The sequence below is a fragment of the Homalodisca vitripennis genome, chromosome 3 (assembly GCF_021130785.1).
Source record: "Homalodisca vitripennis isolate AUS2020 chromosome 3, UT_GWSS_2.1, whole genome shotgun sequence".
Classification (NCBI taxonomy): Eukaryota; Metazoa; Arthropoda; class Insecta; order Hemiptera; family Cicadellidae; genus Homalodisca; species Homalodisca vitripennis.
This window is the reverse complement of record NC_060209.1, coordinates 39,015,163-39,042,050: the sequence shown is the minus strand read 5'-3', so window position 1 is coordinate 39,042,050 and position 26,888 is coordinate 39,015,163. Positions and strand designations below refer to the sequence as shown.

General features: G+C 32.9%; 1 protein-coding gene across 1 annotated transcript; it reads right to left on the bottom strand.

The window, feature by feature from the left end:
• Positions 1-11,739: 11,739 nt before the first annotated feature.
• LOC124356823 (protein arginine N-methyltransferase 1-like) lies at positions 11,740-26,392 on the bottom strand. Its single transcript, XM_046808057.1, has 5 exons — positions 26,237-26,392; positions 18,511-18,900; positions 16,037-16,272; positions 13,505-13,742; positions 11,740-12,147 (listed from the first exon to the last, which is right to left on the bottom strand). Exons 1-5 carry the CDS (start codon positions 26,300-26,302, stop codon positions 11,764-11,766), a joined length of 1,314 nt encoding a protein of 437 aa, XP_046664013.1. The 5' UTR covers positions 26,303-26,392; the 3' UTR covers positions 11,740-11,763.
• Positions 26,393-26,888: the final 496 nt, after the last annotated feature.

The following is a 26,888-nucleotide window of genomic DNA, read 5'->3' as shown; positions in this document are numbered from 1 at the left end:
ACTGTTTTACCCACATTTATATTAATGTCATTTGTCTCCATAGCCAGTGTTTTCTTTTGAGCATTACTAAAAGAGGTCATATATTTTAGATATATGAAACTAGTTTACTTTAGATGTGGTATTTTAGCAGTTTCTGGCAATCAAAATAGTATCAAAGTTATTTTAGTACTTAGGTTAGATAGGAAAGAATAGCAGCTCTCTCTTCTCTCAAACTCCCTAGTGAACTTATACTATTATTAAATTTTAAAATCTTGTATTTTATGTAAAATACTTGTTTTAACTTCATTTTGTAGCTTTTTGTGACTTTAGTAATTATTGTACTATACACTCATATTCCACAATAAAGCAATTTTTTGTTACAAATTCTACCAACTTGAAATAAAGATTTTATTTACGTTCAACAATTTTTAAGGAAATAACACACTTTCAGCAGTTTTCGAAAATAACACATCAAATTTACATACTGTATTATGTTTTCACAAACACGGTTCTAGTTAAAGCACTTTGTATTGATATATTCACAACTGATTCTAGTTTATGTTTCGGGAGTACCAATTGTAAGATGGGACTTCAAACAACCTTGTTCATATGCACTTCTTTGTTTTCTGTTTGACTGATTGAGACTGATGCGTGCAGCTAGACTGACAGAGACTGAAGAGCTTAACTGCTCCGTGCTTGTATTTGTAAAGTTGATCACATGATCTTCCCTGTTTAACCAATGACATAATATACGCGCTGGTTCCTCTGAATTATTGTTAGTTTGGGTGTTTCCTGGACCTTTTTGACCATTTGAGTACTCATATAACTTAGCAGCGATCGTTACCGGTACCTCTGTAAATTATGCTGGTGGTTGGGCTGTTGCCGGTATTTTACATTCTGTTTTTATAAATAACTGATTATTTCTCAATCAACGTTTTTATTTTGGGTGTAAATTTGTTTCATTACTACAATATATTTAATTTATTCAGCTCAATTTAATTTATTCTCAAATTAATTTCTTTATTTAACTGAGATATGTATATATTAAAGGTTACAATCAGCAATAAATGATCAATCCATTTCTGTAAGCTGAAATCATGTAACCTACTTCAGCTCTTTTTATCTTTGAAATTGGTAGGGTTGTAATTTTTCCAGCAAATTATTCTAAGTGAATCAATTCATGTACTCCCAGTGTGTAAAGCTCTGTCAACTGTTTTAAAGTTTTTAATTATTATAAGCAAATTAATTCCAAGCATTGTAAATTTGTCTGTATTTTGTAAAACATAATAATATGACCATTTTTATGGGGTTTGGAATTAAGTCAATGTTAGATACATAAAATAAATTGCTTTTAGTATAAATGACACAATAATACACTAAAGAACCAAATTGATTGAGTTGATTGTAAGGCTTTTATGGCCTTGTGTCGAAGGCTTAAATAAAAGCGCTTTTATTAAAATATTTTATTTACGTCTATGGATTGTTTATTTTATGGTCTCGTTGTTGCAGTAGATATTCATGTCACAAATTAGACCCCCTCCATCAAAAACAAACATAATAACCTTTACCAGGAAAAGGAACTTCCAGCTTGTACATCCTGTCCTGGATGGAATCGGGATAAAACACTCAAAAGAAGTCAAGTATCTAGGCATAGTCCTGGATGAGAGGCTGACTTGGAACCCACATATTGAGAACACTATATCTAAAAATGACAAATACCCTTGGGGCCTGCAAGAGACTCTTTGGATTTAAATGGGGATTGAAACCCACAATGATTTATTGGGTTTATGAAACCATTATAAAACCAATCGTCACATATCCTGCATTAGTGTGGTGGTCGAAAGTACAACAAAATAACAGCTGCCAAGAGGCTTCATAGTCTTCAAAGGCTAATTTGCGTAAGTAAGTATCACAGGAGCAATGAGCCCCTACAAAGGTAATAAAGACTACCTCCTCAGGTCATGTGAAAATAACCCAGGAATTTCTTGAGGCTGTAATGCTAACCAACGTGTCAGAAGCAATGGTTAAGAAATACTTTGAAAAACCATATACAGTCTCTATTGAAGAAAGGGAGAAATGGAGTAAAAAGGAGGCCTATCCTACAAAAGGAGTCCAGAAGTTTTACACAGATGGTTCAAGCCTTGACTCTAGGGTGGGATTCTGAATATATGGACCAGGCGTTAATATAGCAGTGCCCCTGGGAAAGCATACTACGGTCTTCCAAGCGGAAGTTATGGCAATAGAATAAGCTCCAGAAGACTCATACAAATGAGGCCAAAGGAGCAAAATATTTAATATTTTCTGACAGCCAGGCTGCACCGAAGGCACTTGATATCTGTTCATTTGATTTGAAAGCAGTCTGGGAATGCAAGAATGCTCTGATAGAACTGGCTAAGAAAAATAGAGTAACGCTTGGTTGGGTGCTGGGCCATGAGGGTATTCATGGTAATGATAAAGTAGATACACTCGCCAAAAAGGGAGCAGAGTCCTTTATGGTGGGGCCAGAGCCAGGTTGCGGGATAGCTTTCTCCTACAGCAAAGCTCTTGTAAATGATTGGGAAAAGAGGATAAGGTACTTTAATTGGAGTGGGGTCTCAGGATTAAAACAATCAAAAATATTTATCTCTCCTTAAGGTGAATAATGGGCATCTCTCCTAGATCAGAGTATGGAGGATATAAGAATAATAGGGATGCTGACAGGGATGGCCCCCTTAGAAAACTCCTTAGCCTGACTGATGAATGCAGACTCTGTGGAGAAGCAGAGGAATCAGGGGAGTACATATGGCTAAACTATCCTGTCACTGCTAAAATTCGGAAAACATTCCTACGGGCATATCTCCTCAGCCCCAAGGACATCAGAGAACAGGAGCCCTCAAATCTGATCAGCTCCTGTAAAAGTCTCAGATAATGAGGACACAAATATAAGTAAGGGAGGCGCAAAGGTTCTTTTAGGACTAAGTGTGGGGACAAGCTTCTCTTTCCCTCAGGGGGAAAAACAAACAAAAGTTGGTATAACAATCCGAGAGCTGTTGCAGGATTTTATGTAAAGTTTATGTACAAATTTAACTGGCACCATTAAAAGACTTTCATGAACATAATAAAGTAAATGGCTAGCTTTTATTTCTCAGTTAATCAAGGGTAAAAAATTGGTACATTATATAAACATTTTACACACTGGCCTACACAACTATTTCAAATTCATGTGAAACTGACAGATCTTACATTCTAAAAAAGTAAAAATCATGTTGTGAAAGTAATCAACTTGTATGGTTTAGATAGATAGATGAACTTTTTCATATTAGATCAATACTGGGGTATCCAGTATGACCAGCCCATCACGTAATCATGAAATCGTCACATCACAAATGTTACCATAGCAAGATCCTGCCATTGCTGCATGACGCTACAAGATGATTGCAATACTTCTAAGTACATGTAATATGTCAGACTTTCAATCTGCTTCTTACTGGATAAAATATTGTAATATATAAATCCAATTTTAAATTATCAATCCGAAAAGGGACATAGTTTATAAAATTGCCACTTTTCTGTACTGGATTTAAGTTATGTTTAAAATGCTGCTAATAGAAGCCAGGTAATTATGTACCACAATAGGTTTTTTACAAATTACAACTATGTCAAGCTAAATGGTATGCCAAATCTCACATTTGGGTGCTGACCTTTGCTTTTGTCTGGTTGAATGTTCTTTCAAATCAAACAGTTTGGATTTTTTATTTTCCCTCTAGTTTTGAGTTGGAGACCCAATTAGTCATTCACATTTGTCAGTTAGTCATTTAACGAGTTGTATCACTCACCTATATTAGAAAACAAGTTCTTAAATTAACATCATTTTTTAAAAGAGATAATTTACATATACAAGATATTCATATATAATATTGTCAATTTAGTAAACTTAAATTATTAAAATAATTTTTAAAAATTTATATCATTTACAACAAATTGAATACTCTAAATTGTGAGTTGGTTGTCCATGTGTGAAAGACCAGTCAGTGCTGATTAGTTAAACCGTCTTATGTGTTATTTTATTCACCCAAACTTAGCTGCATATTTCGTAATTATGTGTAAAAAGTTTACTTTGCAGTATTTTGTTATGTCTCGAAAAGTTTGTTTCGATTTGTTAGAATTAACCCCTTAAAATAATATTGATACATCATTTTTTCTTATAAAATTCATTAGGTATCTAAACGATCAAGATGTATTTTGCTACTGTTATATTAGCTAAACCACCAGTACTATATATTATTATTATTATTTTGTTTCAGTACTATTAATTTAATGTGGCAGACAAACTATTTTAGAATAATTACATATCTAAGAAAACTACTATTGACTAAAAAACTAAGAACTATTGCTACTTACTGGCAAATAAGAGAAATCAATATCACTGGAGTAAATTTATGATTTTTTTAATAAATCCTCAACTCAATTATTGACAAGCTTCAGGCAGTTGTCAAGTAGATATCAATGTAATGGTAAAGTGTTGAGAAATTCCTGGCTTTTTATAAATGTTTGTATAGCGGATTTGTGTTCTTTGTTGATCTTTAATGTAATAATACTTAATGAGTTAATTGTACTGAGCATATGAATAATTGTTTATCCGTAACTCCTGTCATTCTGCATGATATATTTTAACACTTGAATTTTTGTTACAGTTAAATCACAAACCCAGAAATTATACCCACAAACATAATTATAGTTTTAGTTTTATTGCACAAAAATATATATTAAATTCTATTTATTTTTAGAGAAAATATAGAAATATTGATTTTTGAATTGTCTTAGAATTTAGTAAAAATGTGGATAGACAGATTTTTGGTGCTAATACTATAAACAATACTTTGTAAATTTTTTTAAAAGTAATATTGTTTTTTATATGTAAAATTATAAAGATATATAGTAAGTTTTGCAATAGTTTTGTAGTAACTTTATAGCTTATTTGGCCAAAATTAGGTTTAACCACATTGATTTCTCTGTGTTATATTCATTCTAGTCATTGATTTTTAAGTGAGGTGAGCTCTTAATATTTATTTATAGTTTTGTTTCAATAAATCATTGTTTTGATGTGTTCAATTTATTTTACTTCAACCTTAATAGCAAATTGTTTTATTAATTAATTTAGATGGAGAACATACCTAAAAATAACAAATCAATTACATATTATACTAAATTACTGGCTAAACCTGATCCTAAAAATTGGCTATTCTGACTCTAAATAACAATACCAATGGGTTAGAGTCAGTTCTAAAATGTGGTATTACTTTTATTGTTGCGTTATATGACCTTAACTGTCAATAAATTATTGATGTCCTGCGCATCAGCATCATCCTGATAATTTTTGTACGTATTATAATTTTGTTGTACATAAACAACCAGAATGAATCAAATCAAAAGAAACCAAATTTTTAAAGCAATTTTGTAAGATTAGCTAGATGTTTAGTTTAAATTTAGTGTTAAATGATTCAAAAAGTGAATATGTTTATTTATAAAAAACAACATAACTTTTACAGTTTTTTAACACTAGAACTGGCAATGATATCACTCAATACTGGCGGCTCTATTTCAACAGCCAGGCGGATTTTTTTTATAATGTATCCCATTTCATCAATGTAATTCCAAATGTACACAAAAACGCCTGAAATTTAAATAATTGTATATGTCTACTTTGGCAACAAATACTCATCGCTGCCAAATCAGAGAGACCTTTGGCGATGAAAATTCATTTCATGTCAGCTGTAGGCTTAAATATTAATTACAAATTTTTATGTTATACGGTTTCTTATAAATCATCCTGTTTCTAAATCGCTGAAATAGGCTTGGAGCTTTTCAGCAGGAATTTTTCGGACAAACCTTTTTATCATGCTCCTACACTGTAAGGGTTAAAGAAAGCAATTACACTTCCCCTCACCCCCTCCCCACCTCCGAAAAAACAAAAATATTCATTCCCACATAATATTCAAAAATGTCATTATCAAAACTGTCTGAACTTGAATCAGATTCTCATCCATCAGAAAACAGGTGTTCTATGAGTTCAATATTCTCTATTGATTTACAATTGCATACACACAGTTATGATACAATTAACACAACAACAACAAACAAAACACACAACAGAGAAAATGAACCAAGGTGGCAATCCTAATCGGTTTGCGCTAAAATTAATAGCCTTATTTAACATTAGTGAGACATAGTGAATCAGCCAAACACTGCAGAAAAAACCGTATACTTTTAAATCCACAGACATAGTGAATCAGCCAAACACTGCCCATTATTCAAACTGACCATCTATTAATTTACTTGAAGAACCAGCCAAACCTCCAATAAAAAACTGATCTTACACCATAACAAAAATATAAAATATAAATAAAAATGTCCAGGTATCCTTGTGGTGTGTGCACTGTTGGCGTGAAGCACAAAGGTATTTTATGTACAGGGTCCTGCAACCAGTGGTTTCATTTTAAATGCCTAGAATGGCCAGATAAGTTTAAAAATCTATCCAAGAGTGACATTGAATCTTGGAAATGCAGTAAGTGCAAATCTATCAACATTACTATTGAAGCGGTAAAACATCATGGAGTGAATTCTTTACAGCTAGAAAATACTTTAACTCAGTTAGAACCCAATTGCAATACAAAGGAGAATCCTCTTGAGTTCATATGCTATTCAAAATGATTATGACAATTTAAACAAATCAATAAAAATCTTAGAATATAGTTTGCTTGAAAATGAACTTTTAGTAAAAAATTATAAAAACGAAGATAAATTGGAAATGGCTGCAAAAATTGGCGCTGCTCTATTAGAAAAAAAAACAGCTGCTAGAAGGAAAACTTGCAATTCTAGAATCCAAACTCACCAGTGTTGAAGCAAAAATAGAAGAAATGAGTACTGAGGAAGAAAGCTACCTGAGGAAAATTGAAAATCTTCTTCAAAAGATATCTGAACTGGAAGTACAACTTGACAACCAGAAAAAGCTTAATTTAGACATCCAATACACTTTTGAAGAACATGACAGGAAACAGGAGGAGATTATCAATAAGCTAGTACTAAAAAATAGGGAGTTAGAGAAATCGATGCTGCTAAAGAGACGGGAAGGTCACTGCAGAGCATCATCTTCTCAAGAATATGTAGACACTGAGACACAAACAACCCCTACACCTGATCAGCCTCCAACAAATGCTCCACATACTGGCACACTATTTAGTTCCTCTGCTCTTTTGCTGGACATAGCACAATTAAAAAACATACAGAAGCAACTGGAACTTTTGGTCAAGGAATGTACTGGAGAAATCCTTGACCAAAGCCAGGCAGCAACTTTGGCAAACAACAAATTTAGAGAAGCTTCTCTTACTTTAGAGCGTGTCCAGATGACACCCTCTAGAAGCCTTATTACCACCAACAAAAAGAATAAACCCAAAGTAATAAAGGGGAAAAATAAATTTAGTGTGTCACTGCAAGTTGCAAAAAGTAAAATTAACCATCAAAAACAACATAATTCTAAAATAGAACCTAACCATAAAAGTAAGCAGCCGCCTCCTTTGAAGTTGTGATCACTTCACCCCCCTGAAAATTCAAAACCAAGACCACACAATGAAACTATAGAGGAATTCTTTGACAAAAATATTGACTATTATAAGCAAATTATCACCAGTAACCACCAAAACAGAGAAACAATTACAGATTTTAATAGCAGTGACGAAGAAGAGGCTCCTTTTTTAGAATCGAACATTTCAAGGAAAGGGAGACAAAAAACTCAACAAAAGGAAAACTTGCAGTCCTGCACCAAAATATAAGAGGGCTAGAAAATAAATCAAATCGCCTCCTTCACTTACCTGAGTTGAAAAAGCCCGATGTCATCATCTTAACAGAGCATGGCCTCAGACAAAATCAGATAGAGTCCATACAATGGTTACCCGGCTATATCCTAGTTACCCACTACAGCCACCCACTCCAAAATCACGTTGAGGAAATTGATGTGTCTCAATACTGCCAAGAACTTGTATGTGAGGTCGCACTTATGAAGATCAATCTCAACAATTATATTACTTATATTATGGGTACGTACTGATCGCCAGACAGTAATCTGGATGTTGCAATGGCTACATTATCTCATCAAATAGACGACAAAAAATTGAGAACAAACCTCTTTCAATAATGGGTGATATAAATGTCGACATACTCGACCCAGACAGAAATACTACTAAATTAAATTAAATGCTTGCTTACCACAATGTTCAGTGAGTCAACTTGCCAGCTACAAGAATCACTCCTACATCGAAGTCATCTATAGACTGGATTGTATCAAATAGCACCACTGATGCACTTGACACAACAGTTTTTCATACTGGGCTCTCTGACCACACTGCCCAGATGTGCACTATTACCAACCTGAAGAGATCAAGTTTGCTTAAATCAGTGCATAGAGCTATTGGGAGTAGAAACTTACATGAACTGAAAGGTTCGCTAACAAACGAAAAATGGGAAACTGTGTATACTTCTACTCAGAAGAAGCCTACAACAACTTTAGAAAGCTAGTGACAGCTGCCCTAGATGCTGCATGTCCCCTTATGACAGCTGGTAGCAAAAATAGAACACTAAAGCACTTCGCTGATGCAGAAGCACTAGTGCTCAAGAATGAATTCCTAACTCACCTTAAAGAGTATGAAACTACAGGAAATCTTGAGGATAAAAACAAAGCAATGGATCTCAAAAAAACCTATGACCAAAAACTGAAAACTCTGAGAAGCCAAGCTATTGCTAGTAAAATTTCCAACTCATAAAACAAATCTAAAACACAATCTGGGAAATAATAAATACTGTCCGATCAAAAAAACAAAACTGCTCACCTGAACTAAAACTAACCATTGATGGAAAGCTTATTGAATATACATCTATAGTCACTGAAAAATTCAATAACTACTTTGCCAACATGGCAAAAAAACACAATTAACCTTAATAAAAACTCTCATAGAAAACCAGCTGAACGCATAGGCACTCAAATTAATGAACTTAGTTCATCAAGACCCACAACTCAAGAGGAATTAAGATTAATTATTAAAAACTTTAAATAAAAAAACTCAGCCGGTATTGATGACATATCCACAAAAATACTAAAGCACTGTGTAGAAGAACTTATCTATCCCCTTACTGATATCTTCAATAAATCTTTCAACGAAGGACACTTTCCCTCAGCACTGAAAATATCAAAAATCTATCCTAAATTTAAGACTGGCAGTAAATCAGAATTAAGTAATTACAGACCCATTTCATTACTACCAACTGTCTCAAAACTTTGTGAGAAAATTGTTCTTGTCAGGCTATTAGAACATTGCAGGTTGAACAACCTGTTAAGCAGCTCTCAGCATGGCTTCGTCAATGGCAAGTCAACAACTACAGCAATGATTAGCTTGATAGAATCAGTGACTGACAGCATAGAAAAAGGCAACCTGACTACAGCTATCTTCTTGGATTTGAGCAAGGCTTTCGACTGCCTGGGTCATGACCTCATACAGAAGAAACTAAAAGCACTTGGTGTAACGGAAACAGCTCTGAAATGGTTCGAAAGCTACCTCAAAGACAGAAGTCAAATAGTCGAACTAAAGTCTACTGAAAAAGGGTTGACTAAAGCATTCCAATCACAACCCTGTCCTATACATAGAGGTGTGCACACAGGGATCCGTGCTGGGTCCAGTGCTTTTTATTCTTTTTACTAATGACCTTCCAGAATACTTACATGAATATGCTAAAACTTTGATGTACGCTGACGATACAACCTTAATCCTTGACAACAATACACCTGAAAACCTTAGTGTAAATGCTTTTATTGCGGTCAACATGGCATATCAATATTGTGATGGAAATGACTTAGTGGTTAACCCCTCTAAAACTACCCAACTAGGGTTTGGGAGAAGAACAGGACAAATTAATTGCTCACCAGAAGTTAACTTGGTTGAACAAACCAAATTCCTCGGAATTACAATGGACTCAAGCTTATCCTAGACACCCCATATTGACCAGCTATGCAATAGACTAAACTCAAGCCTATATGCACTCAAACAGGTTAAAGAAATTGGTGATCTGACTACAGCACGTACTGCCTATTTTGCTCTATTTGAGGCACATGTAAGATACGGTCTAGCTGTATGGGGAGGGACATCAAATGCTAACATGACCAGAATTCTAATCCTTCAAAAAATGGCAATAAGAATACTTGCAAACCTTCATTTCCGGGAAAGCTGCAGAGAGGTCTTTGCAACATTAAAGATCTAGACCGTGACTGCTCTCTACATACAAGAAGTTATTTTATATGTTGACAGAGAAAACCTATCAAGGCTTGAAGACCTGCACTACTACAACACCCGCAACTCAACTATGTATCCACTGCCCATTCACCACTTAGCACAGTATGAAAAAAAAACCATCCTACATAGGAAGAAAGCTGAGCAACTGTCTACCGATAGAAATAAGAACGAAGAAGGGGAAACAGCTAAAGACTGAACTCAATAAACTGCTCTCACACCAGGCCATCTACACACACTTGAATTTTACCAAATGACCAATCATGGACATTGATATTCTACTCTAAATTTTTTATGTCACCAATTAGGTTTATTAATTTTTGACACTATCTCTGTACTTAATGTATATGAATAAAGAACACTTTGACTTTGACATTAATAAAGATTGATGAACAAAAAGTACTTGCCTCCACCAAGATTTGAACCCAGATCCCTCACTTGCCTGGTGAGAATACTGCCATTAAACCAAAGACCCCTTAAAGTCATTGCAATCAACTCTGGCCCAAATGAAAATGAATGAAGATACAAATGTAAAATGTTTGCAGTAGGTACATGAAAGCCAGCTTTAGGAACATGTTTTTTTATAAATTAATTAATTTTGTTAAAACATATAAAAACATATCTTTTTAAATTACATTTCATTAAAAAAAAATATAACTTCCTTAAGTCATAAATGAATGAAAACCACATTTCATTACCTAAAACTATAACTCATATACATACTGTAAAATATAATATTTTTATCTCCAGCCGTTTTTATTTGGACATGATTACAAAATAGCCTAAATTTCATAATTTAAAAGGGTCTATTTCACAAAGAGTGAACAAAATTATTTTCTGTATTCAGAGAAGTTATCTTAAAGAGCTAAGAATTGACCCACACACATGTGACAGAAACGGTAAAATGCAAAATAAATAATTTGTAAAAAATAAGGGCTCTGTGATGTAGTGGTAGCACTCACCCGGCAAGTGAGAGACCCGGATTTGAGTCCCGGCGTAGCAAGGAGCAAGTACTTTTTGTGATTCAAAACTCGGCTCTATATGTATATTTATTTATTTATATATACAAGGTGTCACAAACTTCTATGGCTAATATTACACATGATTTCAAACAAAAATTGTTTTATATACATAGGTCGAGAAATGTGGTGTCTATCCGCTAGCCGCCATTTGTTATTTTTTATACAAAAATTATCTCTTTAATTAGTACAGCAACAGATACTGAATTTTGCATATAGGTTGGGACAGATATGAGAAAAATAAAATAACCATTATTTGATTGAATATAAACAAAATGGCACTTGTTGAAAATTGTTAGACATATAACAAAAAACCAGTATAGTTTTAAAAAAATATACAATATGGCAACTATTTTCTTAAAAGTTCTGTTACCTTTTAAGTTATTCTAGATAATAAGTTTGATTTAGGGCAATAAAATAAATTTCAATTGACAAATTTTGCATTAAATTTACTATCTAACTTTGTAATGATTGTCTTCTTGTAAAGTTCCCAATTTGCCTTGAAACGAGGCGACTATACGTACATCCAAATCACGTCTGCTTTTTAGATTTGGTTTGGCTGAAAAATGTCCTGAAATTTCTTCATTCTGTTGGATCATTATGAAATCCCTGAGGTAGAAAATAGTCTGCTTCCAATGGGTGAAGAGTGTCTCTGGGCCTGTGGAGAATCCTGTGGGTGTGTGACAGCTGAGAAACTCCACTGAGAAGAATACCACTAGAGCATGAACATAATCCGGACGTCTCGCTCGCACAGAGAAAGGAGCTGTGAATGTCATGTCTTTAACCTTCACTTTGTAAAGGTCAAACGTCTTCAGTCTAGAAGATGTTGTCACAACCTGAAATTGAATACAATTTATTTTTAATGAATGAAATATATAAACCATAACAACAGTATACTCACTTCAAAGCTGTACGCTTAAAATATTAAGGTTTGAATTTTAAGGTGTGGTATAAGAAACTTTTGATATATAGAGACTCATGATAAAAATTTTAAGAGCATTAAATAAATTAAGGCTGAATTGCAGACTCCAGGCTGTAAACCTGCAGACTGGGCATTTGCCTAGGGCGGCAAGTTTAGGAGCTGGTGAATTAAGAGGTGAGGTAAAAATTATGTAACATTAAATAAGTATAAAATTAAAAAACTACAAAACGTAATATAATCAGTGAATTATTTATGTGAATATAAAAAATGTGATTCTAAATATCCTAAACTGTAAACATTAATATATATTTTAAAATATATTATTACTGCAAAATACTGCTAAGTGACGGCAAGCAACACTGGTATACATGGCCGTGATGAATAGTGGACTGGTGGACAATTCCCAAGAGAAATTTTTAAATGTTAATTGAAACAACATAATTACTCATATCTTAAATGTAATTAATCTGGATTCATAGCAGTGGCCTAAAAAAGTTAACTTATTCTGATTAAAACCTTTTGTGTTTTATAAGTTGTGTAGTAGATCTAGACTAAGCAGTGTAAAATATTAGGTCAAAGGAATAATATGTTTAGACTAAGCAAATGGTTAAACATATTTTCATGAAAAATTAACTTTTGTGCGTATTTTTTAAATGTATTTAAATTTGTCCAATAAAAAACATGTTTGACTTGAAATGTTGAGCTCATGGTGTAAAATATTAATTAAGCTGGGGGGTTAATATTTTTAAAGTCTGCATTCGGCTAACAAATTAAGTTTTTTTGTGAAGAAATGTAATTTTTTATTAATTATTGTAGTAAACTTGCCAAAGCCAAACAATACAGTATTCACTTATTTTCCCATAATATACCCAGAAAAAGCCAGCTAATCTTTTTATCAGGGCGTCAATACATCCTAGCCCTGCTCATTTAACTCTCCTACACACTGATATAAGCTTTTTTACTGATACTTTTTTAAATTAAGAGAGTGTGAAGTATCCCAAACTCCTTTCCTTATGTAAATGTATTATAAATTTTCTTTTAGTCATTAGCTTTGATAATTTTAAAGCCCTTTTCCTTATGAAGAAATCTTTTTAAAACACATTTTATCATCCAAATAAAAACTTTGAAGGGCAATTGAAGTCATTGAATTGTTTCTTGTACCATTCAAACTATGGAGTTGAATAGCTTGAGAAAAGGTGTGTTGTAGAATTGAAATAGAAAAGATTTAATTTTTTAGGACATGTCAAAGAAAATTAAGAATACCCACTCACATTTTTCTTGTCGACGAGGTCAACAATTGGCTCCAACAATGCCACCTTTCCGACAGCACTCATGTTGAAACCATATACATTGTTCCACCAGAGAATTTTGTCATTCTTGAACACCCTGTCTTCAATAGCAGTGAGAAAGATGGAGGCACTATCAGGGAACATGAGTCCTCCTGGCTTCAACCACTTGTCTCGGGCATAAATCACCGTGGACAACATTGACTCAAACAATAAACAATATCTGAAATCAATACAACACATGGTATTATGTGACTTGCAAGCTGTTAAAAACTACTGTTGTAGGTACCCTTAGTGTCCTCAGAAGTCACATCAAAAACCACTTTTAAAGAAATTTATTCTGGAGTTGGTAGTTCGTTTTAGTCATAGATGTTTTTTTTAGTGCTCTTCTTAGTGCAGAGCCTTTCAATAAATGACACTCTAAGAAAGACGGGATGAATAAAAAAAGGCCACTTGTAGGTTATTTCACTTTAAATCAAAATAAAGTCTAATTATTACTTTACCTCTTGAGTTTAAAAAAATATTTGATTTTTTCATACACCCAGCAAATACACTCCCAAGGTGCTTGCTCAAGATCCATCCATGGCATCCAACCTGTCAATTTTCATTAACATTATTAATATTATATACATTAGTCTATTTATTAAATATAAAGCTCAGTATCAAAAGAGTGGGATTCCAGTTGTCAAACACTTTCAGATCTCTGTAGAGCCACAAAGACGTCAGGTATAATTAAGGGGATTTATGCACTTTTCGGTCGCCCATGTTAATCTTTTCGCCTACATTACTAAACTTACGTACATACAACTTGGGTACTATTGGGAATTTATGCATGAAATTTATTACACTTGTTGCAGTTATTACTTATGCCTTAAATGATGTCATTTTCCAAAATGGTGACCAACTTTAAATTTTTCTACGGAACACCCTATATTTTCTTGTGATTTTGGATATAACATAGTATTTTAACGTCTTTATTTTTGGATTTAGGAGCAATAGCCCATAAAATTTTGAAAATGGCGCACATTTAAGAACTGTCCTGTGATTAATTTTGAATCTGATATAAAAGGCGAATAACATGATTGTTTTAAGAGTTCTAATTTAATATGTGTCCAGGTTCAAAAATTCAGGTACACACCTTAGTGTATAATTAATACAGTGTAAACATGAGTATAAAAGTTGAATACTATCAAAATAATGACCACCATAGCCAACAACGAATTCACGTTATATGGGGATGAGTTCATATTTTTTTAACTATTACAAAGAAGGCGTTAAAACTTTACACATCAATCATATATATATATATATATATATATATATATATATATATATTATTTTTAAACATATCAAGTGACGGCCCATGAGTAGTCAGAAGAAAATCTTACATGAGAGCATTAGCTGAGTAGTAGTACATTGAATTAAAGGTCTCTATGAAGAAAACCCAATGCCAAAAATCTTACCTCAAATAGTTCAATTTATAGTGGCAGCATTTTAAAATAATGTACATACATGATCTTCTTGAAAATAGTCTTGTTGTTCTTTTAATTAATTACAATAGTAAAACCCCAACAGTCAACTCACTAATAACACTAAAATGACTAAAATCATGTAATAACTCATCATGTCTCTTCGCAAAAATCTCTTAAGCACTTGACAAAGAATGCTAAAGAAAGTTATGAAGGTATCAAAAGTGACGAGCGATGCACAAATTGCCTATATAAGAAACAATGTAAGCCACCATTACTAATTCTTACGGTGATTTCAATTGTTTATTGACATGATTTCAAGATATGCAATTAGTGCACCACTTGTCACTTTTGATACTTTCATGACTTTCTTTAGCATTCTTTGGAGATTCTTTTGAAGAGACTTATGATAGTTGAATTGATGAAAACGTTGAAAAGGTTTAGTGGTGGAAGACAACTGATTGACTATAGAAGAAATCATTAAGGATTTAGGAATCAGTGTTGGTTCAGTTAAACAATTTCAATTGACAATATTTTGATTTGAAACTTTTTCCCCAAAGTTTGTCCCGAAGAAATTGTTTTCACCTCATCAAAAAGAAGCTCGTGTTTCGGTTGTTCAATATCTCATCTCTTGTTCTGTAATTCTGTAAACGAGGACTTTTTTTGTTCCCTCGTATCAAATATCAGTTGAAAGGACATTGATTTCCAGATGTAGGGGAGATACAAAAATGCTTTCCAGCAACTTTCCGAAGTACCAAAATGTGACTTCCAAACCTGCTTCAAGCACTGGAAGTGGTGCTGGGAACTACTTTGAAAGAAAATAAGTATCAAAGCTGTAAATCAAACCCATCTTTCTTAATAACATCAATCTGATTCCTAATAAATATGCCTTGAATTGTGCATTAAAAAATTATTTATATTCTTTTTTACATGTGGCCAATTTTACTCACCATAGGCAAACTCTAGGATTAACTTTATAAAAAAGTATATAGCAAACATTTACTTATTATAGGAATTTAAATAACATAAACAATGAAAATATACATACCCCATCCATTCAGAAATAATGATATCTACTTTTTCAATACCATCAGGTAACTCTATTTCTTCCACTTGGCCTTTGATGATGGTAACAACCTCTGTCATATTATTGTCCCTTATAATTTGCTTGCCGAGTTCGGCTATTGTAGAGCCTTCTATACCAATCACTCTTGCTGCTCCTGCTTTTGCGGCAAACAGAGACAGTATTCCCAAGCCGGATCCTACATCCAAAACTGTTTTCCCCTAACAAATATTGAATATAAATATAAGATAATTTTGTTCCAGATTCTGTAACCACAATATAGTTTTACATCCACAATACTACATTGATTTACATGTAAGAAACCATTAAAGTCCAATTCTTATAACAGTGGGTACCTACAATTAACAGTGGATGTTGAGGGAAGTGGTGGGGAGGGGTTGTAGAGGGTTTTCTGTAAACAATTTAAAGGTGGTGCAAAATAATAAGTTAAACATCTTTAAATGTAATAGTACTAATTCTGAACTATATGCCAAATTGCCATAATCAGTTAGTCCAGCCTACTTTTATCTAATTATAATAGAAAATAAACATGGCATAATAATAATTAAATAAATCCATTTCAGCTCTTTATTTTAAAGTTTCAAATATAGAAGGCAGTTTAAATAAATAACAAATCTATCATTTATTTGGTAGTACTTGTGTAGACAATTTTTACATGAGCTTTAATTTAATACCATTTGCCACATTTTATATCATCATCTACATGTTTAAATCGTCAAGTAAGAGCAAAAAAGATCACCAATTTAGATAGACTTTTGTAAGAGTGTGACAAATTTATCCAAAGTTTCCTGACTTTTTCATGTGATATTTAGTACTCCAGTGTATGGCCAAGTCTCAGATTATAAAAACTGTACTATAATTTGTCTAAATTAAATGGTTTATATTGTGTTTAACTAATATGTTTCTCATCTGCATGCTAAAATGTTTGTCTCTTAAATATAATTTTTCTTAGGGAGATTATACACAATTTTGTATTTTTTGGTATGATTATCAGTACATATTCAACTTTTTGTAAGGTTTCAAAAGTATTATATTATAAATTTAATAAAAATACCCATTATTCTTTCAAAGTCTTGGATGAATTCAATTCAGGATTGCTTTTTTGTTCAAACATTCATAAGTCATAATTTTAGTTAAGATTATATTAATATTATTTCCATACAATTTTGCAATAGCTTGTAAGTTACTGGAAAATTTGTAACTCATATTAACTGATTGATGACAATGTATTTTAAAATTTAAAAAAGCATTAGATTTTAAATTATAAAGAGGCTTCTCTATGTTTCATAGACAGATAACCCAATCTGCTATATAAAACAAATAAAATATGTAGATAAAATACTGTTTCATTGGCAATGATATACACTCTCATTACAAATACACTCTCTTACAAATATAATGGGAACTAAAACTAAATAAATTTAAATAAACAAAACACTACAATAGCAATTGAAACTATAATTATTAGTCTAATTACTTGGGAGCTGAGTCAATTTGCATTGTACAAGTAAACAACCTAGTTTTTCTTGAGATCGAGAGTTATTTCCCCCAAGGATTAAATTAATCATCAGCCATGATATAGTAGTTTAGGTGAGGGTTGGAATGAGAGGGTATGAAAAGGGTGGAAATATTTTAACTGACTTTTTATTTGTTCACATTTTTCTTAACTTCATACACTTTAAACCAACCATTAGACATGAGAATTAAAGTTATCGCGGGTGAAGATAAATTTAATTATTGTATGATAATTTTAACCCTTTTGATACTGTTCCATTTCTACTCCCTCCAAAACTAATGTGGTTGATGATTGATTTTTTTTATTATTTAAAGGAGAGGCCGATCCCTTTTTAAGCCTTATTTTGCACGTTCTCATGGGCCACTGACATATACAAGGATCTCATCTAACAGAATAAAGGGGAGTGTCGATACAGTACAAGGTCGATGGTTCTGATAAAAAAAGCTTCAGTCACAGATAGGATTTTAACCTGCGGTAAGTCCTATCTGTGCAGGACTTCGGATATAGGATTTGAACTCAGATCCAAAGTCCAACATCTTAGACCGCTTGGCCATTGGCACTCCCAATTCTTATTGGGATTTCCTTTACAGGAGAAACACTTCTATCCATCTCATGAAAAACTAGGATGGGAGCTTATAACAATGCAAACTGGCTTTCAGGACATAGACTATAAGTGATTGTTCAGAAATGATACAAATGTCTGTCTCTGAATGTCATTACTGCACGATGATGCAAAATGCGCATTACTATGGTACAAAGAGTTAACTCAATTTAAATTAAATAACAAAAATAAGTATAGACGGCTCAGTAAAATCAGGTTTCCACAAGCGGAAAAGCTTAAAATAAAGTATGACTCGACTCGTAATTGTAGTCTGTGTCTTTAATTTTCTTTTAAATCTAGATATATCTTTATAGTTTTTACCTTAAACAGATGTGGATTGTCTTGAATGGCTTGTCGATAAGTATTGGTACGAACTTCATCTTTGATCATGTCTTCATGGATTCCAAAATGTGCATAAGAATCAAAATAGTAATCCTTCGAATTGATATCATAGTAGTACTCTGTAGCTGTAGCAGGGTTACGTGTCTTGCACGCTTTGCAACAAGCAGCTATCTCCACGTCCTCGACACTCATCCTTTCACCGCTTGTATCTTCTCTCACTGGTTGGGCAAATGGACATTTCTCTTCTGATTGCCTTAAACGTTTTATTTCAGAAGAAGGACAACTTTCTTCTTTTAAGTCAGGAGGCTTGAATAATAAATCATCGGATAAAGGGCATACATCAGCCTTGGTTGGACCAATCAAAATGGCCTGAAAGTAAGATCTTAAAAGTTACTTTCTAGCATATCAACAGTAATCAAATGAATTAACCAAAAATACTCTACAGAATAATAATTAAATAAGTTTATTTAGAGAGCCGCGGAGTAATACCAAACTGTCAAATATGGATAGTGTTGCCAGAGGTACTGTCAAAAACAGAGTTTTCAGAGAATTTCAAAAAATCGTAACTCCTTTGATTTTTGTTGCCGACGAATTTTGTCTTCACTATTGTTTTCAGGAAAAATTGTAGTTTTCAGGGAAAAAAATGAACATACCTTTCCATGGTCACGGTATTGTAAATTGATACCGAAATTTTAAACAAAAAGTACCAAACAAGAATGTTGGTTTGGGGGTGACTTACGTAAGAGAAATACAAATTATCTGTGAACTTAGTAGTTTAATGTCGATTCAGTCTTGAATGTAAGGCAACCTGGAGTTGGAACTTAACAACCCAAGGAATCTTACCTAAACATTTTGAAAACGATTAGGGATCTTTAATGTTTAGATGATTATTAAATTTAATTGATAGTATTTATATACAAAAACACATATTTACTAGGAACAAGGTAGGAGTAAACCACACCATGTGTCACGTAACAGGCTTCTCTGAGCTCACTTGCAAAATTTTAAATCTATAACTCATTTCATTCTTGAGATGTCCTTATGGACAGAAGATAAATTTTTACATCCCACGCCAGACAAAAAAAGAAATTATTTTAGTATTCTGAGTGATAGTCTTCAATAACCCTATTCTATCGTTAGACATGCATATCATAGAACTAATTCTTTTCTTTGAATAGTTAAAATTTCATGTAAAATTAAAAGTTTACAGTCATAATTTTTTTCAAGATATTTAAATTTTATAAATATTCACGATTTATTAGTTAAAGAGTTATCTGCTTTTATAATGCAAACGCATAGTTAAAAAGTCTATTAATAATGGGCAAGTTGTAAGCAAATATTAACAATTTCCAATAAATACAGTATAAAAATTATTTTTATAAATTAGCGCACATAATACAAAATTAAAAATACACTTATTTAACACATTCATATGTATGTATATACATTGAATTTGTACAAACGTCAAATGCCTGTTTAAATTTCAATAAACATTGAATCACAAAAAGTACTTGCTCCACCGGGACTCAAGCCCAGGTCTGTTACTTACTGGCTGAGCGTGCTACCACTACACCACAGATTCTTTACTTTTTACAATTTGATTATTTTGAATTTGACCGTTTCTGTCACACATGTGTTTAAAATAACCAAACTACCATATGGTCGCTGCTTTAAAGATAGTGAATGGCCACATCATTTATCCAGGGCTCCTAGACTTGGCTTTATATACCATGATATTCCTCTTGGTGATTTTGATCATCTCTTTATGTGCCTCTTGTACATCTGAGGCATCATCGTGTGGACTTACCACTGCTGTTAAAGACAGTGAATAGCAACATCAATTGTCCAGTGCACCTAGACTCTTCTGATATCTCCATTCACGAGAGATTGAGATTTAGAACAACCTTGGAGGCATTTCCATTAAACTTACTACACTTATCACCATAGTCTATCATATGTAAGTTTAGTTGCTACTAATATAGACTGATTTAATGAGTGAGACGAGTTGTTAAAGAATTTAATTAAGATTGGTTAATCACTTTGTCTGTTGGTACTGTAAATCTTTATTGTTACATTTTAACTTCTTTTAATATTTCTTGTTACAGTTTTCTACTATGTTATTAATCTGTGTTTATATTTTTATTATTACTGTTAAGTTTATTATACTATTGTAATATTATATGTTGCCATTATAATGATTTCTTAACTGTTAAATACTTTTTATTGCTGTTGTGTGTCTTATATTACAACATTGTTTTTTTGGTTACATTTTTGCCTGTGCCAGCCTATGTAAATTGTTATTGTTGTTAAGATTTATTTCTTTTCCTTTCTGTTTACTGACAAATGTCTGTGAAAAGGTGTAATCCAATAGAAGTAAATGAATAAATGCAAAATAAACTGTTTTTAGTTTTGTAATGTCAAAAAAATAACAAATTCTACTAAAAGCAAATAATCCTGATCATATCTTTTTACTTATTTTTTTATGTGTAAATTTAAATTTAAATTTTTATCCAAAGTCCATGTAACTCAATATTAGTTGCTAAATATATAATGCTTAAACTATTTATTCTATGGTAATGCTTTTTTCACATTTTTAAAGCTGTATCACAAATTAGTAGACTGTATCATCTTCCTAGGCACAAAGACTCATGTTACAAGCTATATTTCCAATAAATGTTTTCATATTACTTGTGTAACATTTAAACATAAAGGTTTTATATATATATATATATATATATATATTGAAATCCGTTGGTTGGATTTGGATCCCCCACTAGACAGCGGCACCCCTGTGAAGGTACTTACCCAGTTTATTGAGGATCACCCCTATTAAGGTCAGCCCATCCTAGACCCCAGAGTTTGCCTTGCTGCCACGATAAAAAAAATACATACATATTCTGTTTAAGAACTCTCCTTTAGTCGAAAAGTATCTGCTTTCGACTGTTGTAATTTACTTCCTGTCCAAGTTACTTCTGATGCTGTAGTAGTGTTTGCATTTTTGCATCGATGAAGAAAATATATTATATGTTTCATAGGTCTGAAGTGTTTTACATACTGACATCCACTAAAACCTATCTACAATAGTCAACGTCATTATTTATCTTTCTGTACTGCACTCATGATGAATGAACAAATGAAAATAAATTTCTCTTTTTTTTTAAAAAAAAACATGGTTACAATATTATAAACGTTTATACAACTCTAAAAACAAAACAAACATATATCAAATAGATTCTGAGACTGATGCTTTTTCATTAATACACAAAAGTAATAGAAGCTAAAACAGGAAAAAGGCCTATATTTGGCAGGAGCCTGGCACAGGCCTGAGTTAATTAAGAATTACCGTAACATGTAGACCAAGAAACATCTTCAGTATGTTTAAAAGTGATATAACAAGAAAAAGATTAACCCTACAGAGGTCGCGTCACTAACAGTTACGTAAGAGGTTGCGCACGGTGGATTCCACCAGGTTTATAAAAAAATATAAAAAGAAACACATTTTACAGTTTCATTGTACAAACTTACATTTAACATGTTGAGTAATATGTAAACTTTGTTTTAAAGTATTATTAATATTGTAAAATCGTAAAAATATTTGTAAAAGTATTGTATTTATCAAAACAAACTTCAAAATTGTCAGAATGAAGTACTGTGGTAAAAATACTTGTACATTAATATTAGGTAACAATACTTAAATAATGTAATTTAAATATAGAAACATGTACTTCTTGTATAAAAATAGTGTAATAAATGATATTGTATTATATAAAAATATTGTAAAAAAATCTTACAACCTGTAAGAAATTAGCTTTATATTAGTTGCAATTAGTCACTTGTGGAATCATCACCATCTTCTTCTGCACACTGAGAACAAGTAAACACTGTGTGCTCCCTACAAAATGTACTTGTGACAGATGTGACACGTAGTTTTACTTTTCCGGGTTTTTCTCCAGTTGCAGATACCACAACATCCCTCAAGATTTGCTGCAGGCTGCGGCCTCTCCTCCTCTTGAAGTCCCAGCATTTGCGTGATGCTTCTTTTTAGCTGCCTTGGAAGTCTTTCTTCCCCATGACGAGCTACCAAATAATTAATACATAGATCTTTGGCGAGATCCTTCAGAAATTCCCTTCAAACAATGTCAAAGTCTCCTCTTTTGTGTTTGTACACAATATAACTATTTAGCCCAATGGTATTTAGAAAACTGAAAAAGATAGTAAGTGGCCAACGATTGCTTGTTCTCGCAACTGAATATCGTGCCTTATACTCATCAACAACATCCACCCCTCCTTTAGTTGAATTACAAAAGGTCAAAATGAAAGGCTTTTTAGCATCTCCAGACTGAGGGTTAATTTCATCATTGTGGTGCATGTTAGACAGTAGAACAACAACTTTTTTTTCTTCGGACAGTACGATAGCAGAGTTTTTCCATCTTTGAAGGCAAACATGCTGCTGGATACAGGATGATTCCTTGTATCTATTACCTCAAGTGGTATTTCTTTTTTATTTTTTCGCAGGGTACCCACTAATGTCAAATTGTGATCGTTCTTGAGAGTCTCGGCGAGGGGTATGGATGTATGTATACCAATTATCCGTGGTAATGTTTCTTCCAGTACCACTCACAGGCTGGACGAGTCTGGAAACTACAGCAAGACCAGAATTCTGTATTTGAAAGGGACCTGGTGGTTGCTTGCCAGCATAAACCTCTAAATTCATGGTATAAAATGTTTTTGCACAGGTCATAGCATGAATTTTCAGACCATATTTTGCAGGCTTGTTTTTTATAAACTGCCGAAACTTACAACGACCTCGAAAAGATTCGAGCATCTCGTCAACTGTAAGATACTCAGAAACAGAAACATTTGTTTTGCACCTTTCTACCAATAATTCAAACAGATCTCGAATGGGTGCAAGTCTATCAAGCCTCTTCCAATGCCTCCTAGTATCAGCATCGTCAAATCTCAACACTCTGATCAAGAACTTGAACCTTCTCAAGTTCATACAGTTGCGGAAAAACTCCACTCCTGTACCATCTGTTGCCCTTAAATCATATAGATTAAAATGAGAAGCACGAAGGATTCCTGCCATATAAAGAAGTCCTATGAATGCTTCTATTTCATCTCTGGATGTGTCAGCCGCATCACGCTCACGAGTGTACCCAGGACGAACTTTTCGTATACGCTGGTTGGTGCAGGTTACAATGCTATCTAACACTTCATCGGTAAAAAACAACCTCCATGCAGCAACAGGGTTTTGAACATCAAAGTTTTGTCTTACACCTGGTAATCGCCGATCTAAGTTAGCAGCAGGTGTTCGCACATTCTGTCTAGAACAGTGAACACTCCATTTAGTTACTCCATCTTTACCTGTATATTCTGGAGATGCTTCCAAAAACGGTACTTCCGCTTCCTCTCCTGATTGTTCTGACGCTGATACATGATCTTCATCTTCATCATCGGAATCCAGTTCACCAATAGGAGCGACAACAGGCTCATCAAGAAAAAGTTGTCTTCTTATAGCACCTGGATTTACAAGTCTTTCCTCCTCTTGTCTTTCTTCCCTTTCGACACTGTTTAACAAATTCAAAGTCTCTCTTCTTCATTTCTATTCATATTGACATCAAAATGAAAATAACAAACAATAATACACTACACAGAACAATCACAATTTTAGATACCGCGAGAGGTCGCGCACGGTGGAAATGACAGGTTATACAACTTTGGCAGTACAGCCGATGACTGAAGATGCGGAAGGGTGGGGGTGGCCACTTGATTTGGTTGCGGGCGAGTCCATCTGAAGGTATAGGAGGGGTGGAGCGTCAAACTAGCTCTGTTCAAAAGTTGTAAGCAAAAATGTAACACGCCGGTGGAAAAGACAGTGACGCAACCTCTGAAGGGTTAATAACGATTAGATTATTAACCAAAAGGATCAATATGTTACTAATAAATAATAGATTTAATATTTATTTAATTTTTTTAAAATAAAAAGGAAATTATGGAGCAACTAAATTTAATTTAAAATGAGATTGATGTAATAAGTTAAAAAGGGATTTGATGAGTTTAAAAAATATACAAAAAAACAAAATTAAAAAAGATTACTCTCATACAATGAATGCATTGTGATAAAGAAGTGAAGGTGTGGGATAAAAGATGGTTAGTTTGGCATCTGTGGTAGATATGATACATCTACCGATTCAATAAATTTCCAATTCTTCTTTAAGCTGTAGAAATAAAAGTTTAGTTAAACATATTAAATTCTGGAAAATATTATTTCAGATTTCTATATAGCATTTAAAATATAAAAGCAATGTGTTGTGTAGAACAAATCTTACTCACTTGAAGACGTGTGATACCAGTTTTCTGGGAGTTTGTAATAAAGTATTTACGTCAAACGATTTAATGAAATTCAAGCAATAGCAAGAAGAGGATGTTTCCTGATACAGCCAAGATTGCCCTCCGAATTTGTTCCTCGTTTTTAGAATCTCATTGACTTTACCTATGTTGATAGTGGTGAGCGAAGTTTCTTGAAATTAAAGTTGATTAAAACTTAAATTCATTTGAAAATGACCCATGAAAGACTTCAAAGACTATTTACCTTATTAATAGAAGACGGCCCAAACCATAAATTTAAGTGAACACGTTTCATCCTTTCACAAAAATGAAACTGCGAGAAATGAAATGATTTATAAATTCTAGGTAAACTTTTGGAAATAAAGCTCTTTTTACGGAATTTTAAAAGAGCTGTTTTTATATATTAAGCATCTAATAGGAAATTAATTTTGAACATGAAATAATACCTATGTAGTAATAATCAAAGGAATTGTAACGATTAAAAACATGCCATGGAACAGTAGCGTTCCTATGTGGAGAGGAACTGAGAGACATTAGAGAGTTAGTGATGGGGGCAGTAAAAATTCATTTTCCCAAGGGCGCCAGAATAGCTAGAGCTGGTTCTGACCCCAGGCCTTAACTCCAGTGGTGTGGATAAATTATTTGCTTGAGGAAAGATCAGAAATATAGTTTTATGAATTGTTGTTATAACTTTAGATTAATATTTTGTATGGTACAAATGTATCGTATGGTTGTATGGTATTTTGTATAAGAACACAGTTTGAATGAACTACTTGGCACAACTTTTTAAAACCATCAACTATTAATTTTTACGATTAGTTTGTTTACTATACCGTAATTTATAACGATTCAGATGTTTGGATGCATACGTTCTGGATTCACTCTTTATCTACACCACTGCTTAAGACAGCCCTGTACTTATCCATAAGTTTTGGATTTGTACAAATCCAAAACTTGCAAAGTTACAATACTTACAGACTTTCAGTTGTTCTCTTCATGTATTCCAACAATTTAATTTAAAATATTCGTTAGGAATTGAAAATGCAGGATGATTATTTTCAGTTTATCCACAGTTGGTTATGACTTACATTAGGTGCAGTACAGGCCTTTCATAATGAGCTAAAGCCAATAATTAAAGTGTTTCTGTAAAGAATTGTATTTACAATGTTATACATTATTTTGAAGATGTACACTACAATTGTGATACGTAAGAGTTTAATATAATTTAAAAGTAATTTGTCTTATCCCTTTTAAGCATTATAAATTAAAAGCACTTCTAAGTTAATCTAGTATATTCTTACATGTATTACATTCATGCATACTGAAGTACAATGATACTGTATATGAAACAACTTACAGTAGAGATTGGAAATGTCAGTAAAAATAATTTCTTCAGAGACGCTCTAAATTTCACCACCAACATGATTGTTTCTATTAACGAATCTAGACGTATCCACCAGCTATCACATTAATGTTCTCTACTGTACAGTGGAGAGTAGAGTAATCAACATTTAACTTATCAGATTTATTAGTACTCAATTACAGATTTTCAAAGCAAGAGGGAGTAGTAAGTGTAAGTGCTCTTTTCTAATGTTTCTGAGCTAATATGATACGGAATAATTGTTGTCTGGGGTGCACAGAAAAACTGTAAAAAAATATTGGTTACACAGAAGAGTATAATTAGAACAATTGCTCAAAAAAATAAATGAACTAGTTGTCGACCATTATTTAGACTGTTTGAGGTATTAACACTAACAGGAATATATGTTTATGATGTCATAAAGTTAGTGTGTGATAGGCCTGCCTTATATAATGAGTTTACCTAGACACACCACTTTAATACAAGGAACAATAAAAAAATTTCAGTATCCCCACCATAATCTCTCCTTATTTGAAAAAAGCCCATCATACTATATGCATTTAAACATTTTTAACAAAATACCTCCTCATATCACTTGCCTTAATCAAAAACAAATTTTAAAGGCTGTAAAGGATAAGTTGGTGAAGGA